Below are 17840 nucleotides of genomic sequence, written 5' to 3'. Positions count from 1 at the left end.
GTTTAATGTTCATCATTAGCATATGTATAACATAAACTTTCCTCTCTTTTTCCCTTTTTTTTTTTTTTTTAGTGCGACTTCATGACAGCATATCAGAAGAGGGCTTCCATTATTTGGTGTTTGATTTGTAAGTACAACATACTTTGTATTCATTTATTTTTGCTATTTGAAAGCCATTTTTGAATTAAACATGATTTTTTCTAATTTGCAGTCTAAATTAATAACCCTATAATTTTTTTAGATGTTCGTCAAATAACATTCAATTCTAATTCTTTTGAAAAAATGTGACTGTTCAGGAGTGTTTATTTAAAACTTACATTAATCTTCATAACTGAAACAGGAGTCTGTTTGGATTGTTCACTGTGATATCATAAGCAGTTCTCAGTTTTATCTTTGGGCATACAAATGGCTGATATCTAATTTTCCATTGAATTTTTTAGACTATATATAATTTATTGTCTTATATAAAAAGAACCATAGGTAACATCATACTCAGTGGTGAAAAAATGAGGGAATTTTTCTCTAAGGTCAGGAACAAGATAAGGATATTCACCTCACCAGTTTTATTCAACATAGTCTGGAACTCCTAGCCACAGTAATCAGACAAGAAAAAGAAATAAGAGGCATCCATATCAGGAAGAAGTAAAACTTTCACTCTTTGCAGATGACGTGATACCATACATAGAAAACCTTAAAGACTCCACCAAAAAGCTATTAGAAGTAATAAATAGTCAAGTTGCAGAATATAAAATTAATAATCAAAAATTGGTAGCATTTCTATACAGTAATAACAAAGTAGCAGAAAAGAGAAATTAAGAAAACATTCCATTTACAAATACACCAAAAAGGATAAAATGCCTAGTAATAAACTTAATCAAGAAGGTGAAAGGCCTGTACTCTGAAAACTATAAAATATTGATGAAAGAAATTGAAAACAACACAAACAAATAGAAAGATATTCCATGCTTGTGGATTGGAATAATTAATATTGTTTAAATGTCACCACTACCCAAAGCTATCTATACATTCAGTGCAATTCCTATCAAAATACCAGTAGCATTTTTCACAGAACTGGAACAAATAATACTAAAATTTGTATGGACCCACAAAAAAAACCCAAATAGTCAAAGGAGTCCTGAGAAAGAAGACCAAAGGTGGAGGTATCACAATCCCAAATTCCAAGATATACTACAAAGCTGCAGTAATCGAAACAATATGAAAAAAATAGACATACATCAATGAAACAGAGTAGAGATCCCAGAAATAAACCCATATTTACGTAGTTAATTAATCTATGACAAATGAGGCAAAGATATATAATGGAAAAAAAGCCAGTCTCTTCAATAAGTGGTGCTGGGAAAATTGGACAGCTACATGCAAAGGAATGAAAGTGGACCACTTTCTAACACATACATAAAAATAATCTCAAAATGTATTAAAGCCCAATAACTTTGATATTAGTCATAGCAGCATTTTTCTAGATATGTCTCCTAAGGTAAGGGAAACAAAGGCAAAAATAAATAATTAGACTACATCAAAATAAAAAGCTTTTGCATAGCAAAGGGAGCTATTAACAAAAGCAAAAGGGATGCTTACTGAATGGGAAAAGATCCAAAATATATGAAGAACTTCTACAACTCAACACCAAAAAACCCAATCCAATTAAAAAATGGGTAGAGGACCTAAATAGACATTTTCCCAAAGAAGACATACACATAGTCAAGAGTCACATGAAAAGATGCTCAGTATCACTCATCATCAGGGAAATGCAAATCAAAACTACAATGAGATATCACCTCATCTGTCAATGGCTAAAACCAAATACACGAGAAATATTAAGTGTTGACGAAGATGTGGAAAAAAAGGAACCCTTGTGTACTGTTGGTGGGAATGTAAATTGGTGCAGCCACTGTGGAAAGCAGTATGGAGGCTCCTCCAAAAATTAAAAATACCATATGATCTAATAATTGCACTTGTGGGTATTTACCCAAAGAATGTGACAACACTAATTTGAAAAGAAGTAAGCACCCCTATGTTTATTGCAGCATTATTTACAGTAGCCAAAATACAGAAGCAACTTGTGTCCATCAGTAGATGAATGGATAAACAAGATGTGGTGTGTACATATGTACACACACACACACATACACACACATATACACAATGGAACATTACACAGCCACAAGGAAAGGATGAGGTCTTGCCATGTGCAACAATATGGATGGAGCAAGAGTGTATTATGCAAAGTGAAATAAGTCATACTGAGAAAGACAAACACCATGTGATTTTACTCATATGTGGAATGTAAAAAACAAAAGTGAATTAAAAAACATAATCAGAGAACAAATTGATGGTTGCCAGAGGGCAGGGGGGTGGAGAGGATGGGCAAAATGGATGAAGGGGAGTGGGAGATACAGGCTTCCAGTTATAGAACGAATAAATCACCGGAATAAATGACATAAGGGACTATTTTCATAGTTGCTGCTATGACTAATATCAAAGGGATATTATAGCGTTGTATGGTGACAGATGGTAGGTACACTTGTGAGCATAGCATAATGTATGAAGATGTTGAATCACTATGTTGTGTACCTGAAACTAATGCAACATTGTATGTCAACTATATTCAAATAAAAAAATTAAAAAGAAACTATAATTCAAATAATGGAAAAGACTAAAGGAAGGGTCCTTGAAGTTGGTTAATTCAGGGGTTCAACAACAGTATCAGACTCCCATCTTTTACTTCATTGGCTTTGTTCTCAGATAGGTATGGTTCAAGGTATTATATACAGACATGATAATGTCCAGTGGAAGACATTGTCTCTTGTTCTTTATAAGAATGAAAAATTTACCCAGTAAATGTCTCATTTCCTCTCAGTGGCCAGGATTAGGTCATTTGACATAGTAATTTCACTTCTAGAAATGGAATCCAGATAAAGCATACCCTAAATTTAGATAAAACTTTATGCCGAAAGATGTTCACTGCATCAGCTTTTATAACGGGGGAAAAAAGAAAAGACAGAAAAGCAATTTAAGGATCCAATAATAGAGAAATAGTTGCATAATTATGGTAAATTCATATAATGGACTACTGTCTAGCATTTTCTAGATAAGAAAAAGATATTTTTTGTAATAGGACTCTGAAAGTAGGTTAGTGTTAGATTTGGTTAATTCAGCCCTTCAATGATGTAATTAAGAAATCAAGTTTTTTTCTGTCTTTTTGTTTGTTCTCTGTAGTATGTGAGTTTGTTCTCAAGTTGGCTGACTCATTTACAGATATCAGTGACTTTCACAGTCAGAGAAAGGGACAGTATTAATGTCATAGAATATGTTTTTATTCTTTCTCAGCAGTTCCTCAGAAGATAATCTATTAATGAATTCATTTATTTTTTTATTTAAAAAATTTTTTTAAGGAATCCCTGTTTAGAACCATTTCTCATGCCCATGCCTGAATCAAGTATTGATGAAGGGAATGGAATTAAAACAATTGGCTTTGACCAATTATAAATTTAATGTGTAGGTCTTGGGAGGGAACTGGCCTCCGTTGAATCACCATATACATGGTCAGGTAAGATCTAAATCATGGCTTTGTTAAGAAGAAAATAGGGGAGTTTTGCCTGTTAGGTAGGCAGCCAAGTGTGTCTGCTATATTGGTGATTGGTGTGTGCTGGAAAATAGAGGCTGAAGCTCTGATTATGTACAGCCCCACTGTACAGGCTCCTCCCCATAGTCACAGTCCACCTATGGCTTGTTCACGTGGCTGTAGTTTGTCATCACTGCATATTGCACTAGTCCTTCCTCTTCAGTCCTTTCTCAGAGCTCATATCTTTACTTTCTCCGTTGTTCTTTTTTCCTTTTTCATGTTCTAAGATCCCTTTTTTTTATGATTTCTTTTCTTCTTTAATAACTTCCTTAGCAATTCTTTCAGAGTAGATACTTTAGCAACAAATTCTTACTTTCCTTTTTTGAGAATGTCTTGATTTCCCCCTTCACTCCTTTTTGCTAGATAAAGAATTCTAGGTAAATAATTATATTCTTTTAATGTTACATCAATTCCTTCTGGATTCTCTGATTTCTGATGAAAAATCTTTTGTCACTCTGTTTTGCCCCTAAAAGTAAGGTGTTCTTTCTCTCCAGCTGCTTTAAAGATTTTTTTCCTTTGTCTATAGTTTTTAGAAGTTTGACCATGATGTGTCTTAGATTGTGTGTTGGATTTCTTAGTTTATCTTATTTTGTATTCACTTAACCTCTTGAATACACAGGTTTATGTCTTCTGCCAAACTTGGGAAATTTTTAGACATTGTTTCTTTGAATACTTTTTTAGCCTTGCCTTCTTTCTCTTCTTCTGGAACTTGATAACATGAATGCTAGATCCTTTGTTATAGCCGCTTAAATTCCTGGGGCTCTGTTCATTTTTATTGTTTTTTCTCTTGCTCAGATTAGGAAATTTATACTGTTTTTTTTTTTTCAACTTGACTGATCCATGTTTTTTCATTCTGCTGTTGAATGCATCCATTTCAGTTTTTGTATTCTTTTTTCAGTTCTATGGACTGTTGGTTTTTCTATAAATTCTGTCTTGCTGAGACTTCCTATTTTTTCCGTTTGTGTTTATAATTGCTCACTCAAGCATTTTATTAGGCTGATCAGAAATCCTTGTCAGATCATTCCAACTGCATTGTCATCTTGGTGGTGCTGGTGTTGGCATCTTTCATTGTTTTTTCTTATTCATATTGAAATTTTCTTGGTTCTTGATATAATGAATGATTTTGTATTATATCCTAGACATTTTGGGTATTATTTTATGAGACTGTGGATTTAATTTAAATCTTTGTAGCAGTCCTCCTCTGATACCACATTGGTAGGGATTATTCGGTGCCATCTTACTACTTTCAGGTGGGGGTGGAAGTCCAGATTTCCTATTCAGCCTCCTATGGCACCTCAGGGGTGTTCTTCCTTACTGCTGGGCGGGTCTGGGAGAACAGGGATTTTTTTTTTTTTATGCATTTAGTGAGAGAAATGTATCTACCCTATTTTTTCAAATCTGTTGTTATTTCTTCATAGATTTAATTCATTAGATCTCCTTTGCTGTATAAATCAAAGATAATGTATTATAAACTGGGATATGTCCTTCATGCTATGATGAATGCTGGAATGAAAAACACTTTTGCTAAAGCTCATTTACTTGAGTACCATTATTCAGAATTGGATTTGATCATAGCTCTATCAAAGAGGACATATTTTTCCTATACCCTCTTATGTTCAGTGCATGAAGGCATGTGAATTAGACTAAAGGCAGGTTAATAGAATAAAAGGCATGCAGTTTATATTAATATTTATGTGCATGGGAGTTTGTAGAAAAGAAGTAAAACTAAGAAGCAGTGAAGCTGTCAAATTCTTGTCTTAGATGATAAAAATTGCTCTTCTCTTCCTGGTACATGAAACAGGTACCTTCCTTAAAGGGAAATTTATGCCCTGCTTTGGGACAGATAAGGGGAGGGTAGAGATTTCTTCCTGTATTTGTTCATTCTCAATTGCCTTTAGCTCAAAATAGTCTTTTTGCCAAAGTGGTATATTGCAGGGTGGTATTTTCTGATCTACTTCAGCTCCAAGAAGCACATCAGTGTTAGGTCAGTTGTGAAAGAGCAATACCCTTCTTCTCATGCCATGCCATACCACTTTTCCATAGTTACCATGCTATATTCACATTTAAAATTTTATGGTTTTCTATATTTCTTAATAAATGGAGGGAATGATAAGAATCACAGAATTTAGAGCAAGGTTTATTTTCTTATACATCACTTTTTAAATAATTGGTACAGAACATATAAAAAAGCAGTTCATGTGACTACAAAATAAGATTTTCAGTTACAGTGGATCATATCTGTCACAATGATATCTGTGTTATTAATGTCTCTGAAACCAAAGTGTAAGTTTACATTTGAACCATAGTAACATTAAATTGAACCTCTTTTGGTAGACTGAAAAGTTCAGACTCTTTGCAATTGTTCTTCAGTGTTTAAAGTTTAAGAGAGGTGCTCCTGGGTGGCTCAGTCGTTAAGCTAAGTGTCTGCCTTCGGCTCAGGTCATGATCCCAGGGTCCTGGAATCGAGCCCCGCATCCGGCTCCTTGCTCAGAGGGAAGCCTGCTTCTTCCTCTCCCACTCCCCCTGCTTGTGTTCCCTCTCTCACTGTCTCTCTCTCTCTCTGTCAGATAAATAAAATCTTTAAAAAAAAAATAAAGTTTAAGAGAGGAGTTATGAGGAGTTTTCATCAAAATTCTTTGCCAGTAAATGAGATTAATAACTTAGTTAAATACAATCCAATAAAGCACCCATAGCTTTAGAGATAGTCGGAAAAAAATGGATAGTAGTATAGATTTTCAGTGATTAAAAAGAGATTATAACAGATATAATTCCTCTAAATTATCTAATTGTGGTGGTTACTCTATGAAAAGGAAAAGTAAGTAGCTTTAGAAAAATGAACATTTTATACATCAATGAAATACTCATATGGGAAAATTGGAAGTCACTTAGCCAATCAGTTCCAAGATAAAATAACTACTTGAATTCCTAAAGAAGGAATGTTCCTGTGTTTGTCCTTTTGATGATGGTTTTGGCACTGTGGTACTTGTGCATACTTCCTGTGGAATGTCAGCTATTCACAATCTAATGGGAAGTTCTATTTTTATAAAGGTGCACTGAGTTTTCTTCTAATGGAATAGTTTTCCCTTTCTAAAAAGCAAAACAGAAGAGGCAATGAGGTCATTAAAAAAAAAAAAAGGTTTCTTCTTGCTATTTTAAATTCACATTTTTCATTCAGGTATCTATCCACCATTTCCAACTATACAGCATTAGTAATCACTGTTACAAATAGACAAGAATCAGTGGGAAAGACCTCCATGAAAGCAAAGACTTCTTCACAGCAAATAATGAATCATCCTTCCACCGGCTTTGTGCCTAGCAGGGTTTTCAGGCACATCTCAGCAGTTCTGGGAGATAAGAGGTGTGGATTTATCTGAAATCTAAGGGAAGGCGAGGCAGGGAAATAATGGAGCTAGAATTGTAGTCTCTGAGGGAGAGTACTAGAGTCAGAGCCATTGGCCTAAGGCAGATAAGGCAGATTCAGTCCATTTCTTTGAGAAATAAGGCCTTGACAAGGGCAGTCATCTGAATGTGACATATATATTTCAGAAACTGAATGCCAGCTAAGATTTGTATTATTGTGTGTTGGGTGAATGTATAATGAAGTATAGAACTATCACGGCCCTTTCTAAGTAAATGTGTAAGAGAAACACTTGGGTTGAATTTTGTAATCTCAATAGGGAACTAAAATAGATTAGATTAAGGTTTTTTTGGCAGAAGTGCTGATCCAGGATGAAAAGACTTAAGTTTTAGTCTCAGAGCTACCCAAGGCTAACCATTTAACATTATATTTTCTCTAATCCTCATTTTTCTCATATGGAATGGGGCTGTGGGACCAGATGAAAAATTTGTCTGACATCTCTCAAGTCCTTTCCTATTCTGTGAAGCAGGATGCTGTTCTCATTAATTTGAAATTTCTGGTAGAATTAATAAGGACTCCTGGTGTCATATTTAAATATTAGGAAATTTATTATGATTTGAAGCTATTAGAGAAAAATTCTATTATTACGTCTTTAAAAAGAACTTTTTTCCCCTAGCAAAAACACATGTTGGTACATGAAATACTTTTTTTCCCCCTGTTTTAAAGTATTTGTGTTTTTGTCCCCATATAAGAAATTCTGTTCATCAAATATGTAATGAATACCTACTAAATGCAAGACACTATGCCTAATGCTTTAGGAAAAAAGGTAGTGTTTCTGAACATTTTAAAATAAATGTCTCATTTTGATGATTTCAAAATTGAATGCTCAGAGAATATGATGTGCTCCCTCTCTGTGCCCCATTTAATCATTTTTGTACCAGCCAGAAAACTTGGTCAAGTTGCATGTTTTGTAGTTATTACTAGGAAGACATGTATATTTTTCATTTTTACAAATTTGAAATAATATCAGTATTAAAAAACACTTTTCAGAAACTCTACCCCTGGACTGGCGAGCTGATCATTATGTTGGCAATATCAAGACTAAAAGACTAAAAGATAAGACACCATCCCCTTTTTTGAAGGTTTTATAGTTCAGAAAGGGGATTAGACAGCTTCAGAAAATCTGTAGTGTAGACCTACTGTGGTAGAAGCTGTTAAGAGTTACACAGAGGCTTGGGAGAAAGAGCCAACATTCACTTAGTCAGGAATGCCAAGAAACACAATGGGAAGAACCGAAGTTGAAGGAGATGTAATTATGTCTTTCTCTGTGTTTTCATTCAACAAAAGTATCCTTAGTCTGCACTTATTCTCTACTGGGCACTGTGGATAAACTGATTGAAGGGAAGGTGAATGACAATTTTTGCCTTCAAAAGAACTAAAAGCAGTCTCATACTTGTTCTGTTAGAGCATTCATTCATCTACTAGAATATTTGGTTGCATAACCCACAGGTCAGCAATTTTACAAAACACACAGATGGAGTGTAGTAAGTTTCACAGTGTCTGTGAACACATCTGTGTGCCCTAGTCACTTGGTCATCTTTATGGTTATTTAGTAAAATTCTTCTATTCTGATAATATTCTCCTATATCTCACAAGGCGTATATATTCTATATATATTCCAACGATTATTAAATCTTTTTAGGGGTAGAGGGCTAGTCCGATTTTTCTGGACATCTCTGTCCTATTATCCCAGCAAATTTTATCCTTCTTAAAACCTTCCTAGTATATTTCATTTGTCTTATATTTGATTTTAGTATTATTCGGTCACATTTGATTTATAACAGTGTACATAGGAAGTAGTGGCAAAAATAATTTCCACTTTCAGGTCAAAATGTGAACGCACAGATTGAAGATTATTTGACCTATCAGTGCACTGTAAACAGCACTTGAGAGTAGGTCTCTAGGTTAAACTGTCAAAAGACAAAACTAAATTAGTAATTATAGTATAGTGTAGTATATTATATAAGTATATATAATATAAAAATAAAAAAATATATATAATTTTATATATAACATACTACGCTATACTATAGTATAGCATAGTATATTTTGCTGTGTGCATGGATGATTGAAGCAAAAAGAGATCAGATTAGAGGTGTGAACCCAGTTAGACGTTGACTGCACTAACATCCAGGTAGGAGATATAAATACCTGAAGTAAGATGTTGGTAGGAACAAAAAAAGAAGTTATAAGGCATAAACCCTCTGAATATACTTTTTAGAACAAAGTTGAGTCTCTGAATTTTGTTTTTAGTTGGCACTTTATATGCAAGAAACAGTCCATCTACATAAAGTGGAGGATATTTTAAATAACAAAGAAACCCTAATGCTGTAGATACTGCATTGCATTTCTCATTTGTTTTTAGAAAAGTGTTTGAATCAAAATGTTTTGTCTATTTTTAAAATAGTTCCACTATAGTGGAACTAGAATTGTAGAGGGTTACTGATGGGAAAATACAGCTTTTACAAAGTTCTACTAAATAATTTCAGTGTCCTATTAGTTGGAAAATTAATAAAATGGTAATGATTCTGGTATATTTTTTACAGAAAAGCATTTATTTATTTTTTATTTTTTTAAGATTTTATTTATTTCTTTGCGAGAGAGTGAGCAAGTATGAGCCGGGGAGGGGCAGGAACAGAGTGAGAGGGAGAAGGAGAAGCAGATTCACCACTGAGCAGGGAGTCTGATGTGGGGCTCCACCCCATGACCCTGAGATCATGACCTAGGCCAAAGGCAGATGCTTAATCTACTGAGCCACCCAGGCACCCCCAGAAAACCTTTTTAAATGACCATGACATTTTATACTTTTAATGAAAAGGTAGAGAGATACTCATTCTTTTGATTTCTTTATGAATAGAAAACAAAATACTCAGCCTTTCTCATGTATTATGCTGCTGTTACAGGGTGGCAAAGTCAGCTCTTCCACCCACATATCATGGTTCTTTAATGTTCATGGACATTTTCAATTTGTATGGAATAAGATATAACCTTGTCTTACGAGTACTCATTAGTTAATAACCTAAAGGAAGAAGGAGGCTCTTCATGATGAATACTATCTGATGGCTTCTTTAGAATTTTTGTCAGGGATAATTGTCTTAAATTCCAGAAGGCCAATTTCTTTCTCATTTGTTCATTTTATAGTTCTTATTCTTTAATAGTAATCCGATTTTCTTGATTTTTATACCAGCTCCCATATTTCTGTTTATTAAGTTGGAGAAATTCGGAATTTAGGATTTTTGAAACTATAATATTTATAAAATTTTTTTCTACTTTTAATAAAGTTTATTTTTTAGAACAGTTTTAGGTTCAAAGCAAAACTGAGTATTAAGTACAGAGAAATCCTATATATAATCCATTCCTAATCACACACAACCTCGTCACTATTGCCTTTCTGCAACCACAGTTTGTTGTTACAATTGATGAATCTACATTGACACAGCATTGTTACCTATAGTCCGTAATTCACGTTAGGGTTTACTCTTAGTTTTGGACTTCAAATGGCTTTTGACAAATGTAATGTCATGTATCCAGCATTGTTGTACTATACAGAATAGTTTTACTGCCTTAAAAAGCCTTTGTATTCTGTCCATCTCATCCTCCTCCCTAAACCCTGGAAACCACTAATCTTTTTACTGTCCGTAGTTTTGCCTTTTCCAGAATGTCATATAGTTAGAATCAGACAGAATATGGCCTTTTTCAGATTAGCTTCTTTCACTTAGCAGTATGTATTTAAGTTTCCTTCATGCCTTTAAATGGATTGACAGTTGATCTCTTTTTTGCACTGAATAATATCCCATTCTCTAAATGAACCACAGTTTATTTATCTACTCATCTACCGAAGGACATCTTGGTTGCTTCCAAGTTTTGGCAATTTGAATAAAGCTCCTATAAACATTCAGGTGCAGGTTTTTAATGTGGACATAAATTTTCAACTCCTTTGGGTAATAAAAAGGGGCACAATTGCTGGATTATATCTTAAGAGTATATTTAGCTTTGTAAGAAACTGCCAAACTGTCTTCCAAAGTGACTATACTATTTACATTCCCAACCAGCATGAATGAGAGTTCCTGTTGCTTCAAGTCCTGCCTGCGTTTAGTGTTTGTCAGTGTTTTGGACTTTGGCCACCCTAATTGATGTGTAGCGGTATATCATTGTTGTTTTAATTTGCAATTTCTTTTTTGTTTTTTAAGATTTTATTTATTTATTTGACAGAGTGAGAGAGCACAAGCAGGATGAGGGGCAAAGGGAGAGGGAGAAGCAGGCTCCCCACTGACCCGAGGATCCTGGGATCATTACCTGAGCCAAAGGCAGACATTTAACCGACTGAGCCACCCAGGCGCCCCTAATTTGCAATTTCTTAATGACATATGATGTGGAGCATCTTTTCATATGCTTATCTTCCATCTGTGTATCTTCTTTGGCGAGATATCTTTTCAGGTCTTTTGCCCGTTTTTTAATCAGATTGTTCATTTTCTTGTTTTTGAGTTTTAAGAGTTCTTTGTATACTGTGGATCACAGTCCTTTATCAGATGTCCTTGCAGATACTTTCTCTCAATCTGTGACTTGTCTTTTCATTCTCCTGACAGTGTCTTTTGTAGAGCAGAAGTTTTTAATCTTAACGTAGTTTACCTTATCGGTTCTTTCTTTCATGGATCATGGCTTTGATGTTCTATCTAAAAGTCATTCCCATATGCAAGATCATCTAGATATTCTCCTATGGTATCTTCCAAGATTTTATAGTTTCGCATTTTACATTTTGGTCTATGATCAATTTTGAGTTGATTTTTGTGAATGGTGTAAGGTCTGTGTCTAGGTTGTTTGTTTGTTTTTTACATGTGGCTGTCCAGATTTCCAGCATCACTTGTTGAACAGTCTATCTTTTCTCCATTGTATTGCCTTTGTTTCTTTGTCAAAGTTCAGTAACTATATATGGGTCTATTTCTGGGCTCTCTGTTCTGTACCATTGATCAGTTTGTTTATGCTCTCATTAATACCGCACTGTCTTGATCACTCTAGCTTTCCCTTTTCTCTTTCTTTCTTTCTTTCTTTCTTTCTTTCTTTCTTTCTTTCTTTCGAGAGGGGGGTAGGGGCAAAGGGAGAGGGAGAGAGAGAATCTTAAGCGTGCTCCATGCCCATCGTGGAGCCTGACATGGGGCTTGATCTCACAACCCTGAGATCATGACCTGAGCTGAAACCAAGAGTCAGATGCTTAACTGACTGAGCCACCCAGGCGCCCCTTGATTACCATAGCTTTATAGTAAGTCTTAAGGTCAGATAGTGTCAGTCTTCCATCTTTGTTCTTCTCTTTCAATACTGTATGCTATCCTGGGTCTTTTGGCTGTCTATATAAACTTCAGAATCAGTTTGTCTATATCCACAAAATATATAGACTTTTGTATATTAACCTCGTATCCCACAATTTGCTATATTTGCTTCTTAGTTCCAAAAGTTTTGTTGTCAATTCTTTAGGGTTTTTTACATAGACTATCATGTTATCTGTGAACAAAAACCAGTGTATTTCATCCTTCCCAATTTGTATGTATACCTTTTATTTCTTTTTCTTGTCTTACTGCATTAATTAGGACATCCAGTATGATATTGGCAAAAGGAGGTATTTTTATCTTGTTTCTGATGTCAGTGGGAACGCTTCGAGCTTCTATTAAATATGATGTTAGCTTGTGATATTTTGTAGATGTTTTTTATCAAGTTGAGGGAGGTCATTTCTGTTCCTAGTTTTCTGAGAGTTATGAATGGGTTTTGAATTTTGTCAGATGTTTTTTTCTGCATCAACTAATATGATCACATGATTTTTCTATTTTTACCTGTTGATGTGATGGGTAGCGTTTGATTTTCACATGTTAAACCAGCCTTGCATACCTGAAATAAATCCTTTTTTTTTTAATGATAAATAATTCTTTTTATATACTATTGGATTCAATTTGTTAATGTTTGGTTGAGGATTTTTATATCTGTGCTGGTGACGGCTGTTGTTCTATAATTTTCTTGTAGTGTCTTTATCTTGTTCTGGTATTAGAGTAATGCTGGCCTCACAGAATGTGTTGACATGTGTTCACTCTACTTCTGTTTTCTGGCTGAAATTGTAAAGAGCTGGTATTATTTCTTAAGTGTTTGGTGTAATTTACTGGTGAATCCATCTAAGCCTGTTTTCTTGTTTGGAAAATTAGTGATTGGATTTCTTTAATAGATAGGCCTTATGTGTTTTGTCTACTTCTTGTGTGATTTTGGCATATTTGTCTTTCAAGGAATTCGTCTACTTCACCTAAATTATCAAATATGAGGACATAGAGTTATTCATGATATTTCTTTATTATCCTTTTATTGTCCATGGTATCTGTAATGATGTCTTCTCTTTCATTTCTGATACTAGTAATTTGTGTCTTCTCTCTTTTTTTCTTAGTTAGCCTAATCATAGGCTTATGCATTCTATTGATCTTTTCAAAGAACTAGCTTTTTTACTTTTGTTGATTTTCTCTATTGATTTCCCATTTTCAATTTTATTGATTCCTACTCTAATTTTTATTATTTCTTTTCTTCTGCTTATTTTGGATTTAATTTGCTCCTTTTTCTTTTTTTTTTTTTTAGTGGAAGCTTAGATTATTGATATCATATCTTTCTTTTCAAATATATGCATTCAGTGCTATGAATTTCCCTCTATGTACTGCATCCTATAAATTTTGATAAATTGTATTTTAATTTTCATTTAATTCAAAATATGTTTAAATTTCTCTTGAGATTTGTTCTTTGACCCACGTGTTATTTAATCTCTAAGTATTTTAGGTTTTTCAGCTATATTTCCGACATTGACTACTAGTTTAATTCCGTATGGTCTGAGAGAAGACATTGTATGATTTCTATTCTTCTACACTTGTTAAGGGGTCTTATATGACTCATATTGTAGTCCATCTTGGTGAATGTCCCATGTGAGCTTGGGAAGAATGGGTATTCTGTCGTTAGATGAAGTAGTCAAAGATGTCAATTGTATACAGTTGATTTATGGTGCTCTTGAGTTCAACGATGCTGCTAATGATTTTCTGCTTTCTGGATCAATACATTTTTGATGGAGGGGTATTAAAGTCTCCAGCTGTGGTAGTAGATTCACCTGTTTCTTCTTATCTTCCTATCACTCTCTGCCTGGCATATATTAATGTTGTGTTGTTAGACACGTGCATATTAAGGATTATTAGATCTTCTCAAAGACTCCTTTATCATTAAGTAATGTCCATCTTTTTTCCTACTAATTTCCGTTGCTCTAAAGTCTGTTCTGTCTGCAATTAATAAAGCTGCTCTTATGTTCTTTTGAGCAGTGCTAGCATGGTTTATGTTTCTCCATACCTTTAGTCTTATTGTATGTGTCTTTATAATTAAAGCAAGTTTCTGACAACATGTAGTTGGGTCTTATTTTTCTGACAGTCTCTTTCTGTTGATGTGTTTAGTTCATTGATGTTTAAAGTGATTATTGATGTAGTTGTGTTAATATCCACCATATTTTTACTGTTTTCTATTTGTTTTCCTTGTTCTTTGTTCCTATTTTTGTCTTTCACACTTTTTTTTTTTTTTTTTTAAGTTTCTGTTGTCATTTCCTCAAGTTCAGAGATTCTTTCTTTGGCTGTGTCCAGTCTACTAATGAGCTCATCAGTGACGTTCATTTCTTTGACAGTATTTTCTTTTTTCAGGTATTTCTTCTTGATTCTTTCTTAGAATTTCCATCTCTATACTTACATTACCTTTCTGTTCTTGCATGTTGTCTACTTTTCCATTTAATGCCCTTAACATATTAACCATAGTTTTTAAAATTCTTGGTATGATAATTCCAACATTCCTACCATATTTGACTCTGGTTCTAATGCTTGTTAGGTTTCTTCAAAGTGTGCTTTTTGCCTTTTAGTATGTCCTGTAATTTTTTGTTGGAAGGTGGTTATGATACAGTAGGTAAAAGAAACTATGGTAAATAGGCCTTTAGTAATGTAGTGGTAAGGTGTTGGAGGAAGTACTATGATTAGGTCTCAGTCTCTTGGTGAGCCTCTGTCCCTTGAACTGTGAGCTTTATTGATGCTTCTTAGTTTTGCTTCCACCCCCACCACTTATGTGGGATAGGATGGCTAGAGGCACCTGGAGTTGGGTATTTCCCTTCTTCCATTTGAAAGGCTAGAACTAGGTAGAGTTGGGCACTTGCATTCCCCCAGGTCAGTTAGGTTCTGTTAATACCCCAGCAGTTTAGACTGTGGTGAAACAGTTTCTCCTTAAAGTAGGCCTTGTAAAAAGAGAATACTGCTCTATATTTCAGAATGGTTCCTTTTCTCCTCTCACTGCTAGAAACATGAGATTTTTCTTTGATAGTCATTGTGAGGGCCTGGTAGAGCTCCTGAAGAAAAATGTACAAAAATCTGTGGGCCCCCCCTGACTGAGTTCCCCTAGAGTTTTATCTTCCAGGCTTGTCCACACTGAGCCTTCAGTAATTTATCAATTATAGTTCAGATTTTTCTGTCACAGTACTGGTTCCTGCTGAGGTTTCTGTTCCATTAAGTTGTTATTTTCTGAGTCTGCCTGGTTTTGGGGTATTATTCTGCTTTGTGACCTTATTTGACAGATATGTGAAGAATTGTTAATTTTTAGTTTGTTCAGGTTTTTATTTGTTGTTAAGATGGAATGACAACTTCTAAGCTTCCTATATGCCAGAACAGAAACCAGAAGTCCTCACAATGTTTTTTTTTAAATCTTAAACTTTATAAAATTCAATTAAATCTTCTAAATTATTGGGAACTGAAAAGACAAGGCATAGTCATCCATTTGCTGGAGGTCAGAAATCAAGGCTAGAAATTTAAATTTTTAAGAACTGTTTTAAGATAATTAGAAGTCTGACCTATGTGTTTCTCATATACTGTAGGCCATGAAGAATGATAGAATGAGTAGTTTGAGTATTTCTCAGGAAACAACTGAAACTGTTCTTAATCACACTCTGTTGGAATTTTCTGTTCAGAGTCATTAAAGAGATTTACTACCTTTTTTTTCAACCAGATTTTAAAAGCACAATTTTCTCAAGAAGTTAGTTATATATAAAATCATGGATGCTTATTAAAGTGCTGACTTCTTAACTAAATGCCTTTCACCTCCTGGGTCAGATGGTTCTCCTTTGAAAAGGCTGGTATTACTATCTTAACTATTGTCATGTTAGAGACAGGTAGTGTCTGTGGACTGTCAGTGACATTCTGCTGTGTAAGAGAATCTGGAAAAGTTACAATTTAAAAGATGTTAGACTAAGTTTAGCAGTCCGCTTCTTCAGTATGTGATGATATTTTCTGCCATGCGCTCATCCATTCCATCTCCCAGCCTGGACTTTGTAGGCAGGAAGCCCAAGTCCCACTTGATCCCTGCTTACTTTTCACTTCTGCTTGAGACACCCAAAATTGGCAGGTGCTGCTATTGGCTTGCAGTTAATTCTCCCCCTAGCTTTGATACTTTAGACATTCTCTGTAAATAGATTTGCTATTATAATACATTCATCCAATGGCTAGAATACTGATTGGGTGCTAATTATATGCCAAGCACTTTGCTAAATACTAGAGATAAAACCATGAATAAGACATAGTCCCTTCCCACTAGGAGCTTATAGCCAGAATGGGGAAAAAGGATAGTAAACTATGCTGAGCCCTAAAACAGGGTGAGCTTGTGGGAAGGAATGGTGCCTAATGAGTACAGGGGTGAGAATGTAGAGGAGGAAACTCTATTCTGAGATTTAAAAGATAAGTAGAATCTAGTTAGTCATAGATTCTAACTCCTCCTTGTGATGCCAAGAGGAACAATATAATGTAATATCCCAGGAGAGACTGTAGACAATTCTAGACATTTGTATCTCACTGTGGATGAGCCATTAAGTTTTTTGAGGGGAAAAGAGGAGGACCATGAGGTTATGAGACTGAAGAAGCAGGCGGGAACCGATTCTCAAAGCTTCTTCCTTGTTTATCATTCCTTAACTAAAATCTGAAATGAACTAAAAACTGATTTTTAAAAGGAGAGTTAATGGAAATGATATATATATAATGAGATACATGTTTAGAAGAATCATTCCAGCTACAAGTTGAGGAACATATTGGCATCCTAATGTGAGATACTAGTTTCTGGAACTAAGCAGTGAGATGGGAATGAAGAGAAGTGGAAAGCTTTAAGAGTAATTTAAGAGGTAAAAGTAATAGATACAATGATTAATTGGACTTGAAACTCTTTTGTTGAAGCCTTCTGTCTCTTGAGAACATTCCATTTCTAAAATAACTACAATAATCTGATTAGAGAAAAGAATATTTTATCTCCTTAATGCTTTGACTAGCTAATTGATAGCCGTGTAATTGAGAACAGTTAGAACAATGACATTTTGTTAATAAACAGTTAGCAGACTCAGAAATAGTTACCAGGTCAGTGTTTTGGAATTTTGAATATGTGAATAAAACAAGTAAAAGATCTAAAAGTATGTGGCTTGACAAACAAGAGGACTTTGAAAAAAGATCTTCTCTTTAGCCACTAAAGCAAGGATATAAACAGCACTAAAACATAGTTGGCACTTCATAAATACTTGTTGAATAAATGACTTGAATTATTTAACATTTTAAGTAAGTCAGAAAAAGTAGAAGCAATTATTGAGATTACATCAATTTTAATTGCACATATTCATTCTTGATGTATACATACATAATATAAACTCCTATTGTGTGATGTGTGCCAGTTTTGTGAAGGGAAGAGGGCAAATATCCAATTTAATAGAGTCAC

At 34.4% G+C, this 17840-nt stretch overlaps 1 protein-coding gene across 13 annotated transcripts in view; it reads left to right on the top strand.

Moving 5' to 3' along the window:
* The window catches only part of CAMK2D (calcium/calmodulin dependent protein kinase II delta), a 312574-nt gene that overhangs the window by 160587 nt on the left and 134147 nt on the right, over positions 1–17840 (top strand). For all 13 annotated transcript variants that reach the window (XM_008689455.2, XM_040626265.1, XM_040626263.1 and 10 more), the window contains exon 4: positions 73–127. In XM_008689455.2, coding sequence (XP_008687677.1) covers positions 73–127 — 55 coding nt within the window. The remainder of the gene's footprint in view (positions 1–72; positions 128–17840) is intronic.

Source organism: Ursus maritimus, unplaced genomic scaffold (assembly GCF_017311325.1).
Source record: "Ursus maritimus isolate PB19 unplaced genomic scaffold, ASM1731132v1 scaffold_11, whole genome shotgun sequence".
NCBI classification, from domain to species: Eukaryota; Metazoa; Chordata; class Mammalia; order Carnivora; family Ursidae; genus Ursus; species Ursus maritimus.
This window is presented reverse-complemented; position numbering and strand designations above follow the sequence as displayed.